Here is a 20449-nt window from a genome sequence, read left to right as displayed (position 1 = left end):
TGGATTGTAATAATTTTTCAGTTTGCAATATCTAAAGCATAGTATGCATTAATAATTTCAGCTATACCAGCTGTTCCTCAAAATCAGAGAGGCAGCATATTTCTCACCTTAGGAAAATAACGATGTACAAATGTATTTTGTTTTTTTCCACAGCTTACTGTAAGACCAGAAATCTCTAAACAACTTTTCTTTTTTAACAAAAGAATATCTATATTTAGAAGTATTAACAAGATCTACCCTTTTTTTTTTTTTTTTTTTTTTATGTCATTATATCTGCGTTTTCAAATGTCTAATTACATATATGAATACGATTCTATTTCCAAGGGCAGTGTCTGCAGTCACTACACAATATTGATATTTTGCCACTGAAAGGAGAAAAAAATAAGCTGGACATCTGATTTGATGTTATTTTACTGCCACCTAGTGGTACCAGCATGAAAAGCTTTTCCAAATATCAAACACATTTAGTGGCTCCAATAAGTATTTGCACACTTACAATTGTATAGATGTCACTGCAATATATAACAAAATATCAAATAATGTGGCTTCTGCAAACAAATAAAGTGCTTGTATAATCTATTCAAAAAATTACATTTGCTTTGATATTTTGTCACTTAAAGTGTGGCTTAAGTGCCCAAATACTTTGAGGGAACAATGCATGCTGAGCAAATTACATATGCAAATTACTGACCAAAAAGAAGGCTGAGAGGAGGTAGGCAGGAAGGAAAGGCCCGGAGGAGATCCAGCACACACACATTGGCATTCCTAACAAAGCAGTTGTAGTCTGCTGAGCCTTCTTTGCTACACAGCTCCAGAAGTCTTCTTTTCTCTGAACTGTTCTGAGTGCAGTCCGCCAACGACCGCACAAACGCCTGCAAGCACAAGACAACAGCATACAGGGTCTATCAAGGAATATGTGACTAAAGTCCCCTGAAAGCAAAATAAATCATGCCAACCAGCACATCAAATTAACTGTTGAGTATAAACACTAGTGCTAAATCAAAGTTTCTGGGGGTTTTTTTCTTTCAGCACTAATTTCAACGGCACAGCAACTATAAAGTGAAATGAAGTTAATAACATAGAATTACCTTTTTTGGAACACTCCTTATCTCCAAACACCAGGTGAGAATAAACTGCAAAGAAGTGTTCTGTGGGACGTGAAGTGGAACTTTTGCTGCTGCAAAGAATAATAAAAAAAAAACCATTTTGGTTTGTTTGTTTTTTGCAGCAACATTTTATATTTCTCTCTCTTAATCTTACTTGAGCACAGAAAACTATAACCAATATCTTGCACATTCTTTTTTATTTTAATGTTTGTTTTCATGTATGATGATGTACCACGATTATTCGCAATTAAACCACAGAAAACTGTGCAATTAACGGAAACGGCTTGTTAATGTCAGAGGTCAGAGGAGAGTGGCCAGACTGTCCAAGCTGACAGGAAGGTGACAGTAAACAAAATAAACACGCGTTACAACAGTCCAATGCAGTAAAGCATTTCTGAACACACAGTATGTCGAACATTGAGGTGGATGGGCTACAGCAGCAAAAGACCCCTCCGTGTACCACTACTGTCAGATTAGAGCAGGAAACTGAGGCAGCAGAAGGCACAGGCTCACCAAAAGTGGATGGTACACGATTATAAAAACATCACCTGGTCTGATAAACTTGATTTCTGCTGCAACATGCAGATGGTAGGCCCACTGCAGCCTCGACTTTCTGTTCTTGGCAGAAGTGGAACCCAACGTGGTCTTCTGGTGTTGTAGCCCATCCTCCTCAAGGTTCGACATGCTGATATTAAGTGGTTTTTATTGTCGTTTCAACCATATACAGTTAGTACAGTACACAGCGAATCGAGACAACGTTCCTCCAGGACCATGTACTACATAAAACAACATAGGATAAACCCAGAACCACATGAGACTACACAGACTAAATAACATGCCTATATAAAGTGCAAGTGAAAACGTGTGCAAAAAGTACGGGACAGTACAATAAATTACTAACAATGAACAGGACAACAGACACAGTAAGAGACAGTGCAGTGCCGACCAGTACACAGTAGTGCAAAAGATGACAAATGATACGTTATTCTTCTCACTGCAATTGTACAGAGTGATTACTTGAGTTACCGGAGCCTTTCTGTATGTTCGAACCAATCTGGCCATTCTCTCATCAACAAGGCGTTTCCGTCCACAGAACTGTCGCTCACGGGATGTTTTTTGTTTCGAAGTACACTCTAGAGACTTTTGTGTGTGGAAATCCCAGGAGATCAGCAGTTACAGAAATACTCAGACCAGCCTCTCTGGCACCAACAATCATGCCATGGTCTAAATCACTGAGATCACATTTTTTTCCCCATTCTGATGGTTTATGTGAAAATTAACTGAAGCTCCTGACCCATATCTGCATGATTTTATAAATTAAACTGCTGCCACGCGATAGCTGATTAGATAATCACATGAATATGTAGATGAACAGGTGTACCTAATACAGTGGCTGGTAAGTGTGTGTGTGTGTGTGTGTGTGTGTGTGTGTGTGTGTGTGTGTGTGTGTGTGTGTGTATATATATATATATATATACATACACACACACACATAGTTCTGGAAAGACCACAGCAAAATTATCAGTTTCTCTAGATTAACTTTTTATAGGTATGTGCTTGAGTAAAATTAACATTTTTGTTTTATTTTATAAAGTACTGACAACATTTATCCCAAATTCCAAATGAAAACATTGTCATTTAGAGCATTTATTTACAGAAAATGGCAACTGGTCTGTGACAGGGCTGAGGGCGGGGCCGGGTCGTGATCCTACACACCCGGTCCAGTATTATGCTAATCAAGCCTCCGAGAGGGATAAAGGTCCTCTGCAGTCGACCTTTATCCCTCTCGGAGGCTTGTTTAGCCTAATACGGGACCGGGTGTGTAGGATCACGACCCGGCCCCACCCTCCGCCCTGCCACACGGTCAAAATACCAAAAACGTTGCAGTGTTCTGAAGTCCCATCTGGGCTTGTTTTGTACAGCAGATAGCATAAAGATGTCCTTTCTCCATGTTTTTATCACAAAAGCGCTGTTGTGAGTGTGTGCAGACATTATTTGAATTACTGAGATTAACAACCTCTGTCATAGGAGAGTCTGTAATGGTCAACTAGCATGTTATGACAGTACTGCCCATAGAATGCCTATGGGACCGCCGCACTACACTTTTATTCTAAGCTTGAAGGTGCCCCTTGGTGGAAGGATTCTGATGTGTGTGTTGTAAACTGTGCGTTAGTGTAATGATTCCAGGCAGACACATAACAAAGGTTCTGCCCTCCCAACAAGTGTTTATGATGATTTACGTTGCATTAATGGTAAATTCAATAATTACAATTAAGAAAAGATTAAGCGTTAAAAAAATGTAATTGATTGCATGCGTTAAAACGTTTATTCTGACAGATATCCATATAGTATTTCTTTTATTAGGTTTTGCTGGCTAACATGACAATGGTCTTTTACTTTATTTTGACACCTATCTAGCCTTTTCTTGGCCAATGAGTCTTGATCTCATGTGATTGAAAAATTTTTAAAACATAAATGTCAAAAGTATAAATCATTTCCTTAGTGGTCAAACTTTAACCAGTGGAAACTTACTTAGTGAACCTTTAAAAGAGCTGTAAGCGATTTTAGCTGTTCTAGAATTGGTGTTGGATAAGCCACGCTCCCTTTTTCAAAACAAAAAAACACACTCTAAAGATACCAAATAAGCTTTGTTAAAAATTAGAGAAGCGGAAACTGTTGTCAAAAGCAACAACAGCAAAATAGCGCCCTCATCTGACAACTGTTATGAGCAACATGGCATAAAAATGGCATTATGCCTCAATAATTCCCTACAACAACAAAACTATGAGAACGTGCAAAATGATTGACGGGCAGAAAGCATCCTTGTCCGCGGCTCGCGGACACATTTTTGTTTACAGAGTCTAGAATCGTTACAGAGACCGGTGAGAGATAGTAAAAAATCTCTTAAAGAAGAAAAGTTTTGTTTCTAGTGTCAGTGATCGTGTCGTTAATGGTTTTAATACCTTTCTTACTGGTGTTTTTAAGTAGGAGGAGCTGAACAGCATTATTCTTTTGCATTTGCAGCCCTAGTCTCACAAGCAGCTCTTCAACTTCATTTTCTCTATTTGGGCAGAGAACATCAAAGGAGTCCCCAGGCTGATAAGCCATGTCCTGATCCTACAGAGACAAAATCACTATAACTCCTACACACCAAGAACATAACATGGATTTTTCTTCTGGCTTAGGGGAACAAATAGACATGTATATTTGATGGATCCACAATGATTCAAATGCTTGTATGATTCTTTGGAATATTTGCAATGGTTTTGCATCCCTGAAGTTAAACTGAATATAGACTTACTGAGATATCGAGCTCCAACAAGATGGCAGTTTTCACCACATCACCTTGAGTTAACTGAACTGCTTTTGAAACAGGCACTTCACAATATCCTTCTTTATCAGCTGGGACTGTTTCCTATGAACAGAATACTTTAATTTGCAGAACTACAGATAGATTTACAAAAACATGTATTGAACAGATGACATACTGGACTTTATTCATGAAACATGAGCAGAACAATTTCTCTGTATATCATTCATGAATTCAATCTTACTTACTGCCTCGTTGAATCCACTGCGACAATTTAATAGGATAGTTCCCCCAAAAAGAATAATTTACTCACATTCATCCCATCCCAGATGTGACTTTATCTTCTGCTTAATACAAAAGAAGACTTTAAGAAGAATATCACAACTCTGTAGGTGCATACAATGCAAATGAATGGTGGCCAGAACTTTGAAGCTCCAAAAGCACATAAAGGCAGCATAAAAGTAATCCATATAACTTCAGTGGTTAAATCCTTGTCTTCAGAAGCAATATGATAGGTGTGGGTGAGAAACAGATCAATATTTAAGTCCTTTTTTTAATATCAGTCTCCACTTTCACTTTTGTTTTTTGGTGATTTGCATTCTTTGTGCATCTCACACCTACTGGGCAGGGAGGAGAATTTACAGTAACAAAAAATCTGAAGATATGGATTTAACCACTGGCATCTTATGGATTACTTTTATGCTGCCTATATGTGCATTTTGGGCCTTCCAATTTTTGGTACCCATTCACTTGCATCGTATGGTCCTACAGAAATGAAGTATTATTCTAAAAATCTTTGTTTCTGTTCTGCACAAGAAAAAAAAAGTAATACACATCTGGGATACATGATGCATACATCGGGTGAGTAAATGATGAGAGAAGTTTCATTTTTGGATGAACTGTCCCTTTAAGCAAGAATGGTAAAATTTTCACTGGTTCTGTTTCATGATCAATGCCTATTATTTATACGTTTGATTTCTTTACTCTATAGATTCTGTTGATCGTCAAGAAAGACCATACCCCTTCAGTTGACACCTGCTCCAAAAGTACCTCCAAATATTTAGGTGGCAGTGCAGGAACATTAAGAACAGACTTTGACAATGGTGGTACAGAATGCTTCAGAGAAGCAACCGAAGTGGTAGACTGAGTTTCTTCAACACTGCTGTCAGACCTAGCTGTCTTTTCTTTTTCCACTTCACTAAGCTTTAAAAGTTGAAGATCGACCACTAGATCTGACATGTTTCTTTCCTGAGTGGAGTCATGTTTTGGAAAGCTGTCCTGAGTACATTCACTGTTGGCAGCAGCCTGTTGATCTACAGTCGACATAATGGCCAATATCTTCTTCAGAGCTTCCCAGAGGCCTTCAATCCAAGGATCCACCACTACTTCAAGTCTGGAGAGAAAACAGCAGCAGAGTTTGACAAGACAATAAATCAGAATATAGACAGTTGTCGCTCCTCCGTGATTTGCAATTTCCTAATGAGATCAACACACGTCACCGTAAAAATTGATTGCTACTCACCCAGTACCGTCATCTGCATGCCCAGTTGCATAGAAATGTTTTGCACCAAGTTGCTGCAGACGGCTGTCAATAGTCTTTCCACAGTTGCAGAAATGTGAATAGTTTGTGTCTCCCAAAGCTGCATAAATAAAAGTATGGGAAATTGCATTCATCGGTGGAGCTCTGGCATTACCTAATGTAAACATAACTGTGAGAGCATCTTACCTAAGAGTGCATAATGCAGATGGGAGAGGTGGTCACGTGGCAGAGATTTATTCTTGATCTTCTTCACAAACTTCTGAGCTGTATCTGGAGGATCACCATCACCGGTCGTGGAAACCACAAAAAGAACTGGGCGAGTTTCGTTTTCCACGTTGTACTGGATATCCATTAGAATTTATTCAAATTAAAACAATAAATCAACCCCATCAAGTTGCAATCTGAGTTTGTTTTACAAGTATTTGCATTAAAGGTAACATGGCAATGAACATACCTTTTCCACGTTACTCAGACAACTGATGTCAGCTGTAAGTCCATGCTCGACTGCTTGTTCACAAATATCTTCGGCTATGGATTGAGCCTGACCGCGTTGAGATCCGTACAATATTAAGAACCGAGCTGCCACTTCACACGGCATATTATGAATGCTGGAACAACAAAGTCGATCATTGTACAGCGAGAGTCAGGGGACATAAAACGATTAATCGTTACTGTATGTAGTTTTAAATAGCCAACATATTTATTTTTTAAACAGGATGAATCAAACTCAAAAATCAATCAAATTGATTTAGGTCAAAGTTGAAGAGATTATTCATGAATTCAGTCTATAAAATCAAGTCTAGCGGCATTTCTAAACTGTTTCAAGCAAGTTCGAATTCGAACGTTGATGCCGTTTTAAATAAAATGGAAAAACGTTACCGTGATGTTGACAATGAAACCTGCTTCTGCTGTAAAACATACTGAAATCCAAAGTGGCATGCTTCCAGGAGAAAGTACTACCGGGATACGCTGCATATGGCCTAATGTAAAAAATAACAAATCTATAAATAAAAAAATATGCTGAGAATGAGAAACCTATTCACATTAGTCAATCTGTATGGAATATACATCTACGGCTGTACTCGCGCTACTGAGGGGCCGTACACATTTCTATATCCGCCTGAGGTTGTTCTATGTAAACACGCGCTAGACAGACGTTTATAGTTGTCATTATTTTTTCAGTTTAAATATCAAAAGTTAAACGTTCAAGTAAAATGAACTTCAACTTTAAAAACCGGTATCGAGACCGCCGCAATCTGAATCTGCAGTATTCGTTGCATCTTATTTAGCGCAGAACACGTTCGGTGTGAACAGCCCCTGTGTGAAGTCATCGCGATAGTGGAATGAACCACTAAAGGTGTCTCACTCCTGTCTTTGGCGTCAACTCAGCGTTTCTAAACTCCATCCTTCCTAATTCACTTATCCAAATCTTTTTAATTATTATTTAAAAACGACTATATCGAATAAGAGTCGAATAAAATGAAAAAATGCCTTCATTGTTTTTACTTACTCCACATGGTTTGGTCCGCCCCGCCCCGAGATTCTTCCAGAACTTGCCGGGCAGCACAGCGCGGCGAGGTGCACAGCTACAGGATAAATCTGTGCAAATTAAAACCAATTTACGAAGTTGTGCGTTTCCGTGCAGTCGAGGTTAAAAATGTCTGCAATGGGGACTCTCGCCTTCGATGAATATGGAAGGCCGTTCATCATCATAAAGGATCAGGATACGAAATCTCGCTTGACTGGCCTGGAAGCTCTGAAGGTACTAAAGCAAGTGTGCTAACGGGCTCTATGAGCCTGTAACGTCACAGTGATTTATCTCTGGCGTTCTCCACTATTACTTTTGTGCTTTAAATGCGTCTTTATTAAAACATGGTTGTATAGTTTGACGTGGAGACAATGTCTCCGGTTATTCCACATTTAATTTTCTGGTGTGATTAGCGATGTGTCGCATGTCAGCTAACGTATAGTCCATGTGCTTCCGCCGGAGCCTTTGAGTCATGATGCGGTCAGGGAGATGAGAAACGATATTATGTTATAGATTTTTAAATGGATATTGATAAATAAAATAAAAAATGAAAAATGTTATTATTTTCCTTAATGGATAATTGTAACATTTACATAGTTAGAAGAAAAAAAACTGAAATATGAAGAAATGTTTTGCTTTGTAACACACCTGATTTTTGTATATTTTTTTTTTGTCACTGCGCGAAAATCAGTGTCTAGTGAATCTGTATATGGTCTCTTTGTTAACTTGTTAATTTCTGCGCATTTCAGTCACACATTATGGCAGCTAAAGCTGTTGCCAACACCCTGAAAACATCACTGGGCCCAAATGGTAAGTTTTCAATTCTGCAAAAAGTCGATACTTTTATATTTAGTGTCTTTGGTCTATTCCCTTGCATGTTTTCTAAGAACTTCTAAATTATTTTTATAGGACTAGACAAGATGATGGTGGATAAGGATGGTGAGGTGACTGTGACCAATGATGGTGCGACCATTCTTGGCATGATGGATGTTGACCACCAGATTGCCAAGCTCATGGTTGAACTCTCCAAGTCTCAAGATGATGAAATTGGAGATGGTACCACTGGTGTTGTTGGTCAGTAGTTTTACACTCTGCCTTAACCCTCAACCTTTCCCATATATTCTTCATACTCGAGTTGTTTACTTTAAGGTATAGTTCACCCAAAATGAAAATTCAGTCATTGTTTACTTCCCCTGTTTTGTTATAGCACAATATGTCTTTCTTTGTCGTAACACATTGTGAAAATGTGTTCACACATCTTTGTTCAGCATGCACGCAAGCTTGAAGATCCTTGCACGAGAGCAGCTCACGAGGAGTTGCATTCAAGTGAAACCTTGTTTTGTTTCATTTCAACAGGATCACCAGCGACATTAACAATGGAAAACACAACATAGTTGCACACAAACCACAGAACAGAACTTACAAACATGTCTGAAGAGTTAAAAAATAGATGCATTTCTATGCCCAGAACTGGCAGTAAAGGTGGAGGGAGCAGGAATGTCAGTAACCTCTTCTCCATTCTTAACGTGTGTGACAGACCTCTGTCTGAAGAGATCTTTGTGAAAACAGTTGTTAGGTGTACAAAAAGTAGTTTGAACTGCCTAGCAAGATGCTGGCTTTAATATAATGTTATCAATATGATTTTGGACCGGTGCTAGTTCATGGGGGACGCGACTCACGGCGCAGTGCAAGATATAGAAACCAAGTGATCGACAGAATGTCCCATCACTCATTGCAGCTGCTAAGGACAAAAGCTCAGATTAACATGGAAAAGATCACTTTTATTGTGTGTCGTTTGGCATCTGAGTAGGACACGGTGTGACTAGCTACCTTCAGCCCATCTCTCTGTTTGATTGAGGACTCTGGTTCAAACAAATAAGGCTGGTCATTAAAATGCATCTATTTTTTGACTACAAACTCTTCAGACATGTTATGTATGTTCTGTTCTCTGGGTTGTGTGCAGCCATGTTGTGTTTTCTTCCGAAGTTTAAAGAGGTGGTCACCATAAAGTGCCATTGTATGACATAACTGAGAACAAATTTTTTTTTTTTTTAAATTTCTCCCTTTGTTAAGAACCAAAATCATATGGTGTTATAAAAACACAGGGGTGAGTAAACAATGACTGAATTTAAATTTTTGGGTGTACTTTAATCCTTCAATGTATAAAGCTTAGTGGCATAATATGTTTGTATGCATTCCCCTGCAGTCTTGGCAGGAGCTCTGCTTGAGCAGGCCGAACAGCTGTTGGACCGAGGTATTCACCCCATCAGGATTGCAGATGGTTATGACCAGGCTGCAAGGATTGCCATTGAACATCTCGACAAGATTGGAGATAGTTTCCCAGTGGATGCCAACAACACAGAACCACTCATTCAGACAGCCATGACCACACTTGGATCAAAAGTGTGAGTGTCACTGGTGTTTCGAAAGGAAGAGTTTATTATTGATGAATGACATCAAATTGATTCTTTTTTTTTCTTTTTTTTTTTCCCCCGCTTGTTAGGATCAACCGATGCCACAGACAGATGGCAGAGATTGCTGTCAATGCCATCTTGACAGTGGCAGATATGGAGAGGAAGGATGTTGACTTTGAGCTTATCAAAGTGGAAGGAAAGGTTGGTGGTAAACTCGAGGACACTCAGCTCATCAAAGGTGTCATTGTGGACAAAGAATTCAGCCACCCTCAGATGCCCAAGGTTTGTTTTTACTATTATTCCCTGTGAAATTGTTGTACAATAGGGCTGAAATGAGTAGTCAAAATTTCTGTTGTCGAATAGTCGTTTGATCTCATTTAACATAACATGAGGTCACATTAAACTTTAATGATGATACATGAGAGCAGCACTGCAGTTCGCGCCTGACCAAGGAGAGAAAATATTACACTGCTCACCGTCCAGATGCATTCTAAACTTTCCAAACAGCTTCAGGTGATGTAGATCGCAAATTATGAGGGAATTATAATGCAAAAATACAAAATAAGTAAATACAGAAGCGTTCTAGATGTGCTGGATCTGCCGCTCCGTTGAAGCTAAACTTGCGGGTCGAGCAACTTTAAAGGAAACACCCCTGATGTTACATCATAAATGCAGTTATATTTAATGTGTTAAAGCTTTTTTTAAAGTTCAAATAATATGGAGGCAGATCATCTAAGTAACTGCAGAATCCGATACTGGCATTTCTCTGTGTGGACAGCGCACAGCGATTGCATAGCTGATGCATACACTGTCTGAGGGGATGCTAATGCAGGTAGATCATAACGTGATGGCTCGTAACTTATTGAATCATAATATATATATCACTGTGTGTTTCTTATTGTGAAGACAATTGCCAATACGGATCTTTAATAAGAGAGAGTTTGTTTTTCAACCGCAAGGTGAGAGACATAGTCCACACCCCATTATACACTGAAACAAAATATGTTTTTGTTTTGGCTTGTTTTCCAGTATAAATATCTAAAACTCCTTTAAAACAATGTACATTTTCTTTATAATTATAAGAAATATAGACTTGCTTTAAGAGAATAGATCTTGAATATAAGTATATTTTGTCTTTACTGCACTCGCAGAAGTATGAATGGAAAAAAATACACTTACTGTATATTTAAGATGCATTCTATTAAAGCAAGTCTAAATATCTTACATGTTGCTTCTCAAGAAAATGTATCTTGCTTTAAGGATTTTTGGACCATTTTAAATGGAAAACAAGACAAACACTTGAGAATTTTTTTTTCTTTCCTTTAATTCAGTGAATGTCATTTAGAGGTATTTTTAAAAGATGATTTTGTCCTCTTTATTGTTCATAAGCACATTTCATACAACATTTTAAGTTGGGGCACAAGCTGAATAATCTGTTAAGAGCTATTGATTCATTGTTGCAATAAACGCAGAATAACCGTTCTAATAATTTATCAAAATAATCGTTAGATGCAGCCCTATTGTACATGAAAAACATGATTATAAGTTTTAATAATAGGAATGGCATGCATGCGTTTCCGCAGGTACTGAGAAACACAAAAATTGCCATCCTCACCTGCCCGTTTGAGCCACCCAAGCCCAAAACAAAGCATAAGTTGGACGTAACCTCAGTGGAGGACTACAAAGCTCTGCAGAAGTATGAAAAGGAGAAGTTTGAGGAAATGATTAGACAGGTTTGTAGTATAATGCCTGCCTCCTAATTAGTGAATGTTTATGCAGTATTTAGGTACTTTACAGTGTCATTCAGAGTATTGTTCATTGCACTAACAAATGCTTTTTTTTTTATACATTGTTGTTGTTTTTTATAAGACCTCTAAAAATGGACATGTCTAAAGCCTGTTTTTATAAATGTTGATTTTATAAGGACTAAATATACACATTTTATTATAGTGTACTTTTTTGCACTCCTAGAGCTGTTCAGGTTGTAGTCCAAAAACCCAAAAGGCTCATTCACCATGGGCTCCCTCTGGATTTTCCTATGGGTTTTTTCAACTTATGAGTAAAATAAGGTCTGTGGTAAATATTACTTGAAGATACGTGGATATTTTGATCTACAACATAAATTACACACTTTCATGCCTCAAAGTTAATTTTTAATCCATAATGAATTGTGTAAAAATAACCACACAGAGGGCTTAAATCCACGTTTGAGTTATGACTAATTTATATTGTAGAGCAAAATATCCACGTATCTTCAAGTAATGTCTACAAAAGACCTTATTTTACTGAGAAGTTGAAAAAACCCATCGGAAAATTCAGAGAGAACCCATGGAGAATTAGGCTTCTGTGTTTTCCTACAAATTGATGTCATGGCCGAACGGCTATTTTCTGCTCAAATTATTATTTCTTTCTTTATTTCTTTGTTCATGATTGGGTCTTTCCTCGCCTAATGCTGTGTACTCTGTATCAGTTGAATGCATTGACATTACTGGGGGATATATTATTGTATTATTGCCATGACCAATAATGGGCCTGGAGCAGAACTCACAATAGACATCTTTCATTAGGATATAATCAAGACTGTGTTCAAACAGGCAGTACTTGTGATCTTTGAAAGTTCCTTAGTTGGTGTTCTTAAAGCCATAAAGTAGTGTAAAACCTGATTAAATTGCATTTGGGTTTTTGTATTGACGCAAACCCAGTGAATCGTTAATGTCTTGAAGCCTTACAAGTCGCTTTTTTTTTTTTTAAGTAGGCTGCTACTTTTCTCGCTACATCACTGAAAACGACAAACTTACAACTTCACCTTCAAAATAGTCTCATTGGCAATTATATTTTCTGCAGTTGCAATGGCATGACAGTCCTCTTTGCCTAATTATTATTTAGAGCTGCATTTTGAATACTTTTGAATATTGAGGGGGATTTTAATAAAGGACTTGGACTGCAAAACTAAATGCATAAATTTGCATCCTCCGTTTGTCACGATTCTCAAATATTAATCTCTGATTATTTTTTTGTTTCATTCATTGTCATTTTTTTTTTTACAAAACCTTTCTTAAAGGTCAAGGAGAATGGGGCAAATCTTGCCATTTGCCAGTGGGGATTTGATGATGAGGCCAATCACTTGCTCCTGCAGAATGAACTTCCTGCAATCCGCTGGGTCGGTGGACCGGAGATTGAGGTATGTTAAAACAAATCCACAACTATCTCCATTTTACATTCTCCATTGTTTGCGATGATAGATTTCCACTTCACCAATATCTGTTAAAGATGTTAACACATTATGATATGGGTTTTGTTCAAACCTCTCCAGCTCATTGCCATTGCTACTGGAGGCCGTATTGTACCCAGATTCTGTGAGCTGACGCCAGAAAAGTTGGGCACTGCTGGGCTGGTGAAGGAAATCTGCTTTGGGACCACTAAAGACAGAATGCTGGTTATTGAGGAGTGCAAAAACTCCAGAGCCGTGACCATCTTCATCCGTGGGGGAAACAAAATGGTAAAGAATTTTGTTGCCGGTTTAAAATGATGTACACGTTATTTTTTCCCCTGCTTTATATTAGAATTTTTGTAATTGTATCAGTCACTAATTTCTATTTTTATTTATCCAATTAATTTAGATTATTGAAGAGGCTAAAAGAGCTCTTCATGATGCTTTGTGCGTCATCCGAAACCTCATAAAGGATAACCGCGTTGTTTACGGTGGTGGTGCCTCAGAGATTTCCTGTGCTCTTGCAGTCAACCAGGCAGCTGATAAGGTGCATTACTTTTGGGATCAACTGTGGACAGCAGTCTTTGATTTTGAAGTACAAGATGTTTTCCTTAAGCCTATATTTGAAACTCTTTGCTTTCATTCCAGTGCCCCTCTTTGGAACAGTATGCCATGAGAGCTTTTGCTGATGCTATGGAGGTTATCCCTATGGCACTTGCAGAAAACAGTGGTTTCAACCCCATTCAAACAATGACAGAGGTCAGAGCCCGACAAGTCAAAGAGAGCAACTCCGCACTTGGAATTGATTGCCTACAATTATCAACAAATGGTATGAACTTCTTTATTTGACAGTATTTGAATCAAAGTAACAAAACAGCGGAGAACAACAATAAAAAAAGTGTTGCAGGATTATGAATGCTTGCTTATTAGTACATTATTTTAAGGTATAATGATAAATTTGAAAGGAAAAGGAATAGTCGAGCTAGGTGGACCAGTCCAACAAAAACAATTTTTTTTTTTATTATGGTAATAATACTATTGACTTAATCTTTTATTTTCATGTAATGGGTTTAGTCTTAAAATCAATAAATATCAAGGTAGACCTGCCATTAAATTTGAATTAAATCTTTGCAGACATGAAGCAACAACATGTGATTGAAACCCTCATTGGAAAGAAACAGCAGATTTCTTTGGCCACTCAAGTAGTCAAGATGATTCTGAAGATTGATGACATCAGAGGCCCTGGCGAGTCTGAAGACTAAGCATTGTGTAGCTATGTTGAAATAAATGGTCTCAAGCACTTCTAAAGGAATTTCGGAACCTTCGTACTGTTATTTATCATTTGATACAGTTGGTCTGCAATGTAGTACTGAAGTGAACATTAAAATGTTGTTTTGAGATTTGAGTGTCTATTGGTTGTCAAGAGTATTATTAGATAATTGAATGTCAAGAGTTAAATGCTGTTTTTCCAAGAATACAGAACTGCACAACTTCATATGAAGGGCAAAACTTCTGCTTTTCAAATACAAAGATGATAATTATAATTTTTTTTTTATCATCAAGTAATTTGAGATTGTGATGTTACTCTTCATTTGATAAATGATTCCCTGTGTAAAGATTTAACTTATTACATATATTTATTCAGCCAGTTGATCATGTCTGTCCTGGCTTCTTCAATGTAGGGTTTATCATCTGGGTTGATGTCTTCTCTTTTGCGATGGACAAACCCATGTGTCTGATTAGGGAAGATTTTCACTTGGAAGTCAGCAGTGCACTTTTCCTTAAGTCTTGTCTCCAGCACGGTCACCTTGGTTAAAAGCATTAAGAACGCAATATGAATCCGTAAACAAGGTACAAATATGTTCATGCCATCCAACTAAGATAAGCAACCTGAAAAAGTTAAAGTGCATATAGAAATCATCATGCCCCTTTGAAATATGTTTTTTTTTTTTTTTTTGTCCTACAGCCTGAAATGAAAATGCATTTAAAAAAATTAAACAAACTCCAGCTTTATTTACAAATTTGCCTTCCAACATTCATGTAATGGATGGAAAAAAAAAAAGGGAACCATTCCTGAGGCATATAAAAGATTAAATACAACAACGGAGTATGAAAACAGGAGATCAGTCCAAAAAGTTCCGTTTTGTTTTTTTGTCTCATCTGACCATCAACAATTCAGCCCCATGGCATCAGAATCCTACATGGTCAGATGAGACAAAAATTTGACTTTTTTGGACTAAACACCAAGCGCTATATTTGGGGGGAAAAACAAACACAACAGAACATACCATACCTACCTGAAGCATGGTGGTGGCAGCGTTATTTTGTGGGGGTATTTCTCTACAGCGGGGATTGTGCAGGATTGAAGGGAAAATGGATGATGCCATGTACATCCAAATACTTATGTGGCTCTCTGCTTGACAACTGCAGGTTGTTCACCTTTCAGCATGACAATGACCCTAAACGCACTGCCAAAAAAACAAAGCAGTAGCTTAAGGACAGGAAGTCCTTCAGTCCCCAAATCAGAGCCCTGTCCTAAATCCAATCAAAAATCCTTTGGATGGACTTGTAAAGATTAGTCCATTGTTATGATAGGTTAGAATGGGCAAATAGTCCCCAATCTAGGTGCATGATAGAGGCATATCCATACAGACTGATGTCTGTCATTAAAACGGAAGATGGCTCTACAAAGCATTAAATCCAGGGTATTATCACTTTAAAACCCTGTCATTCTAGTTTTTCAAATGTTATACATTTTTGGAATTGTTGCCGTTTATTAGTTTCTTGAAAGTTGTAAGGTAAAATTTGTAAACGAAGCTGGACTATTTTATTTTTTTAATGGGTTTTGATTTCAGGCTGTTAGACAAAAAAAAAAAAAAAAAAGACTTCCAAAGGGGTATCACGCTTTTCTGTAGGCAATGTATAAGAAATGTGACAGAGGCCAACAACAAGCTTTCAAATACTATTTAACAAGACCTGAAACAAACAAACAAAAAAAGGTTATCTGATTGTACTTGAGACATTGGGCCTGAAATCAAAGCTGTCTGTTTGGTGCAAATCATAGTTGTGGAATTCAAGGGTGCATATTTTCTGGAGGCACTGTATCAGTTTAGGCAAATACTCAACTGAATAGGAAAGGCTGAAATAAAAGTAAGGAACAGATACTGAATTTGAAATCCAATAATAGGACTCCTACCGCAAAATCCATCCACCCAAGCTTACCTGGTCTAGTGGAATGACTGCATCGTTTTCCGCAAAGATAAAGAGGGTTGGACTTTTGAGATCAAACCTGTCTTCCCTCTCTCTAACAATACCTGGGTAAAAAGATTTAATATATAACTAGGAATACAGACAGCAGCTTTCTTCTGCCAGTCGACAGATCAGCATATTACAAGATGTATGTTACCATAGACGGAGACGCCAGCTTTGATTTCTTGATACTCGAGAGCAATATAGTGTGTCGCCACACCACCCCAGCAGAATCCCACAACACCTATCTCCACTGCACCACACTGCTCCTTCAGGTACTTCAATACGACATCCACTTCCCTAGTGAAATTACAAGACTGTTAAGTCTTTCCTTTTAAAGGACAAGTTCACCCAAAAATTAAAATTCTCTAATCATTTACTCACTCTCATGCCATCCCAGATGTGTATGACTTACTTTCTTCTGCTGAACACAAATTAAGATTTTAAGAAGAATTTCTCAGCTCTGTTGGTTGCCAGAGTACAAGTGAATGGTGGCCAGAACTTTGAAGCTCCAAAAATAAATAGGCAGCAAACAAGTAATCCTTACAACTCAAGTGATTAAGTCCATATCTTCAGAAACTATATGATAGGTGTGGGTGAGAAACAGTAACTCAAAATGTAAGTTCATTTTTACTATAAATCTCCACTTTCACATTTTTATTTTTTAGTTTATCGCCACCTACTGGGGAGGGAGGAGAATTTATAGTAAAAATTAAGACTTAGACTTAAAATGTATCTGTTTCTTACGGAAGAGGATTAGGGCCAAGCAATAATAAAAAAATAAAACCATCTCGAGATTAAAGTCATTATAATGCGAGATTAAACTTGTTACATTTCGAGAAAAAAGTCGAAATACAATCTTGAGAATAAACTCATTAAATATCGAGAATAATGTCATTATAATGCGAGATTAAACTCGTTAAATTTCGAGAAAAAAGTCGAAATACAATCTTGAGAATAAACTCATTAAATATCGAGAATAAAGTCATTATAATGCGAGATTAAACTTAACGAGTTTTTTCTCGAAACACAACGACTTTATTATCGATATTTAATGAGTTTATTCTCAAGATTGTATTTCGACTTTTTTCTCGAAATTTAACGAGTTTAATCTCGCATTATAATGACTTTAATCTCGAGATGGCTTTATTTTTTTTTTTATTATTACTGCTTGGCCCTAATCCTCTTCCGTAGTTTCTCGATCTATAAGGATGACTTGCCTTTATGTTATTTTTGGAGCTTCGAAATGTTGGTACACATTCACTTGCATTGTGTGGACCAACAGAGCTGAAATATTCTTCATAAATAAATCTTCATTTGTGTTCAGCAGAAGAAAGTCACATATCTGGGATGGCATGATGGTGAATAAATTATGAGATAATTATCATTTTTGGGTGCGCTGTCCCTTTAAGATATGGTCAAATACATGTGATAAGAACATTTATTTGTTTAAACTTTTACTTTTTGATGTTGGTAGGTTTTTTGTCCTCCAGCCACTGCTGAAACGTCGACCAGTCACAAGATGGGCTCCATGGCTCTTTTCCAACGAAGAAATCTGGACATACAGCACTGCAATCGCAAAATACTAATCAGGGCTGCATTTCCCAAAAGCATCGTAAGCTTAAATTGATCGTAGAGACCTGCTTTCTACGATCTACTTAGGCTTACGATGCTTTTGGGAAACGCAGCCCAGGTAAGTACAGGGAAAACCTAACCTCAATACATTTAACAATATGAAAATATATTTACATGTATCCGTTTTTGGAGAGCATGTCAGCCATGTATCTGGTGTTTGGAAGCTGCCATCCATAAATGTCTTGAATGATAATAATAGCCTTTTTTGATGTTGCAGGCTTCACCACATAGGCTTTAATATGTTCAATTTGCACTTCCTCTCCAAGACCCCCATATTCAAACTGATCCCCAATATCACATGGGCAGGGTTTTGCTTCATTTGCCATCTGTTCAACAAAACATGCATTTGGGAATTTTACTAACTGGAATATTTCACACGCTTGACAGTCACTCAAAGGGAATAGGTGGATGACGATCACGTGACTCAGTTATGTAACGTGGCCTGCTCATAACAAACATGCGTAAAAAGTAACACTTCATTCCAAACTTGAATTAACTCACAACGCATTAACGTATTATAGCTTCTGTATTTGTGTGTCCTGCATGTTTATATGCACTTACCCTAACCGCTGAAGATTTATTTCGCTTTGAGGAAAAGCTCCGTAGAAATGTGATTCCTACTGAACACAATCTGCAGAACTCACTGTGTTTGTCCCTTTAAGCAACGCCCACCATACAAAGGGTGGTATAACATGATCGCTGTTGTGTTTGTTCATAATGACTTGGCAAATAACTGCAGATTAAAGTAAATATTTTTTGTGGCGTGCAGATATGCTTAACGTTTAATCTGTGCGTTCAATATTATATGATACATACAAAGCCTATACTTACAGTGTCTTGCAGAAATATTCATACCCTGTACACCATATTCTCTCTCATGTTACAACTTACAAATCCACTGATATATGAACTGGAACTAAGAAATAGTCAAAATATATAAAATTATTGATGTATTATTAATCAAAGTAAGTATTTATTTTATTAATTATTTAACCGTACAAATGTTATTTTGTGCAAAACATTTTTTACTTTCTTTTCTTTCTATTTTTGAAAAAAAAAAAAAAAAAAAAAGTAGGGACAAAACAGCCTTAATGTAGAGTTTTCATAGCTGTAAAACAAATATGGATATGAGAAAAAAAAACGTACATGTTTAATAGAAATTGTTGTTGTTTAGATGCCGAGTATGGTCACTTTTATATCAACTTAATTCATAATATTCAGAATATTTCATGCCGACTCCTACCGACTGTACGTTAATATAGCTCCATGCATAATTCAAAGGAATTAGAAAATGTTTGCATAATATCCAAATGTTTATTTCTAAACAAACATCTGTTGTTTCAACATAAAAAATTGCCACTAGATGGCGTATTGTAACCGTGTTTGTGAGCTGACTGTTTGACTGATGGAAATCTGCTATGGGACTCTATGCTTTTACAAGATGAGGAGATGGAGTACTGTTTATCTTGAGGAACATAAATTCATTCAAGCGTGGCTGAACTTTTGGCTGGTTATTTCAATGTAAATATAACCAAAAAAGAATATTAAATACAAAAGTACTCTATTTGTATGTATAGAAATAATAATAGTTCACTTTTTTGCATGTCAATTCTGAAAGAGTTGCACTACGAAAAGGCACCTGGGAATTAAATCTAGGATCTCCTGTTTACTAGACATGGCCCTTTAACCAACTATTATATTATTTTTGTGTTTGGTTTTGTAGTTTGAGGATTGCAAGATTTTAGTTTAGTAATCCAATGTATTTTCTGTCATTAAAATTGTGATACAAATTTCAGTATTAGCCAACAGGTACATTGACACAATCATTGAAGTTTAGAATTTTGGCACTAAACATAATGTGAAAAATACTTGTCATCAGTTCTCATCGTTGATGTTAAAAAATTTACATCAGTTCTCATCGTTTTCAAATAAATTATTTAAAGGAACATTAGCCTAGTAATTTACTTTAAAAAAGCAGTATTGATTTTCAATACTACATTAAATTTATATAATGTTAAATTAATGCATTTAGTAAGAATTGTTTTCCAAATAAAAATCTCAAAATCACTTTAATAAAAATCCATCTCCTTTGTTTTAATAACCGACATTAAGAGAAATATTTAAATATGCATTATACGGTTACAAATGTTTGTTTTTTCAAAAAGTAAAAAATATAGTGTTCATAGAAAACTGTACAAATTTTAATCCACCTAAGTCCACCTAAATGTCCAAGAGGGCACCAACATCAGATTGACTCTTTCAAAGTTCTGTGGTTGAAAGTCTTCATTTACAACTCAGTACACTTGACATTGCGTTCTGCTAATGCATATGGGGAGTGTCCTTCCGCTTGACCTAATTGAAACCTCTCTTCAATAATGCCAATATTATAAAATTGGCTATGGTGTTTTAGCTCTGCCCTTTGAGGCGTAAAGCGGTCCGCTATAAAAGCAGGCACG

At 37.0% G+C, this 20449-nt stretch overlaps 3 protein-coding genes across 3 annotated transcripts in view; 1 reads left to right on the top strand and 2 right to left on the bottom strand.

Annotated features, from left to right (window-relative positions):
* LOC127634515 (methionine synthase reductase-like) overlaps positions 1–6929 on the bottom strand; it is a 43767-nt gene extending 36838 nt beyond the window's left edge. Inside the window, exons 1-9 of the mRNA XM_052114111.1 lie at positions 6836–6929; positions 6411–6564; positions 6143–6296; positions 5939–6056; positions 5437–5809; positions 4408–4521; positions 4070–4223; positions 1089–1177; positions 692–872 (exon numbers count right to left, since the gene is read on the bottom strand). Of these exons, the coding sequence (XP_051970071.1) occupies positions 692–872; positions 1089–1177; positions 4070–4223; positions 4408–4521; positions 5437–5809; positions 5939–6056; positions 6143–6296; positions 6411–6554 (1327 nt within the window). The 5' untranslated portion in view covers positions 6555–6564; positions 6836–6929. The remainder of the gene's footprint in view (positions 1–691; positions 873–1088; positions 1178–4069; positions 4224–4407; positions 4522–5436; positions 5810–5938; positions 6057–6142; positions 6297–6410; positions 6565–6835) is intronic.
* Positions 6930–7505: 576 nt separating this feature from the next.
* Positions 7506–14519, top strand: LOC127634318 (T-complex protein 1 subunit epsilon). The gene is made up of 11 exons (XM_052113812.1): positions 7506–7718; positions 8234–8294; positions 8394–8558; positions 9691–9889; positions 9988–10180; positions 11482–11631; positions 12960–13079; positions 13212–13397; positions 13519–13656; positions 13758–13938; positions 14244–14519. Exons 1-11 carry the CDS (start codon positions 7614–7616, stop codon positions 14369–14371), a joined length of 1626 nt encoding a protein of 541 aa, XP_051969772.1. The 5' UTR covers positions 7506–7613; the 3' UTR covers positions 14372–14519.
* On the bottom strand, positions 13937–18710 carry cmbl (carboxymethylenebutenolidase homolog (Pseudomonas)). The gene is made up of 6 exons (XM_052113813.1): positions 18555–18710; positions 18108–18319; positions 17820–17927; positions 16516–16658; positions 16332–16423; positions 13937–14916 (listed from the first exon to the last, which is right to left on the bottom strand). The coding sequence occupies exons 2-6, from the start codon at positions 18317–18319 to the stop codon at positions 14737–14739; spliced, it is 735 nt and encodes a 244-aa protein (XP_051969773.1). The 5' UTR covers positions 18555–18710; the 3' UTR covers positions 13937–14736.
* Between the last annotated feature and the right edge of the window lie 1739 nt (positions 18711–20449).

The sequence above is a fragment of the Xyrauchen texanus genome, chromosome 41 (assembly GCF_025860055.1).
Source record: "Xyrauchen texanus isolate HMW12.3.18 chromosome 41, RBS_HiC_50CHRs, whole genome shotgun sequence".
Taxonomy (NCBI): domain Eukaryota; kingdom Metazoa; phylum Chordata; class Actinopteri; order Cypriniformes; family Catostomidae; genus Xyrauchen; species Xyrauchen texanus.
The sequence above is the reverse complement of the archived record's forward strand: the minus strand, read 5'-3'. Positions and strand labels throughout refer to the sequence as shown.

Excerpts from the sequence above, each read along its gene's own strand:
- LOC127634318 (XM_052113812.1), top strand. The coding sequence starts at position 7,614 with ATGTCTGCAATGGGGACTCTCGCCTTCGATGAATATGGAAGGCCGTTC. Across the intron at positions 8,295-8,393 it reads AACATCACTGGGCCCAAATG|GACTAGACAAGATGATGGTG; the intron begins GTAAGTTTTCAA and ends TTATTTTTATAG. Across the intron at positions 9,890-9,987 it reads ACCACACTTGGATCAAAAGT|GATCAACCGATGCCACAGAC; the intron begins GTGAGTGTCACT and ends CCCGCTTGTTAG.
- cmbl (XM_052113813.1), bottom strand. The coding sequence starts at position 18,319 with ATGGCAAATGAAGCAAAACCCTGCCCATGTGATATTGGGGATCAGTTT. Across the intron at positions 17,928-18,107 it reads CTCTCCAAAAACGGATACAT|TGCTGTATGTCCAGATTTCT; the intron begins GTAAATATATTT and ends TTGCGATTGCAG. Across the intron at positions 16,424-16,515 it reads AGCTGGCGTCTCCGTCTATG|GTATTGTTAGAGAGAGGGAA; the intron begins GTAACATACATC and ends CTTTTTACCCAG.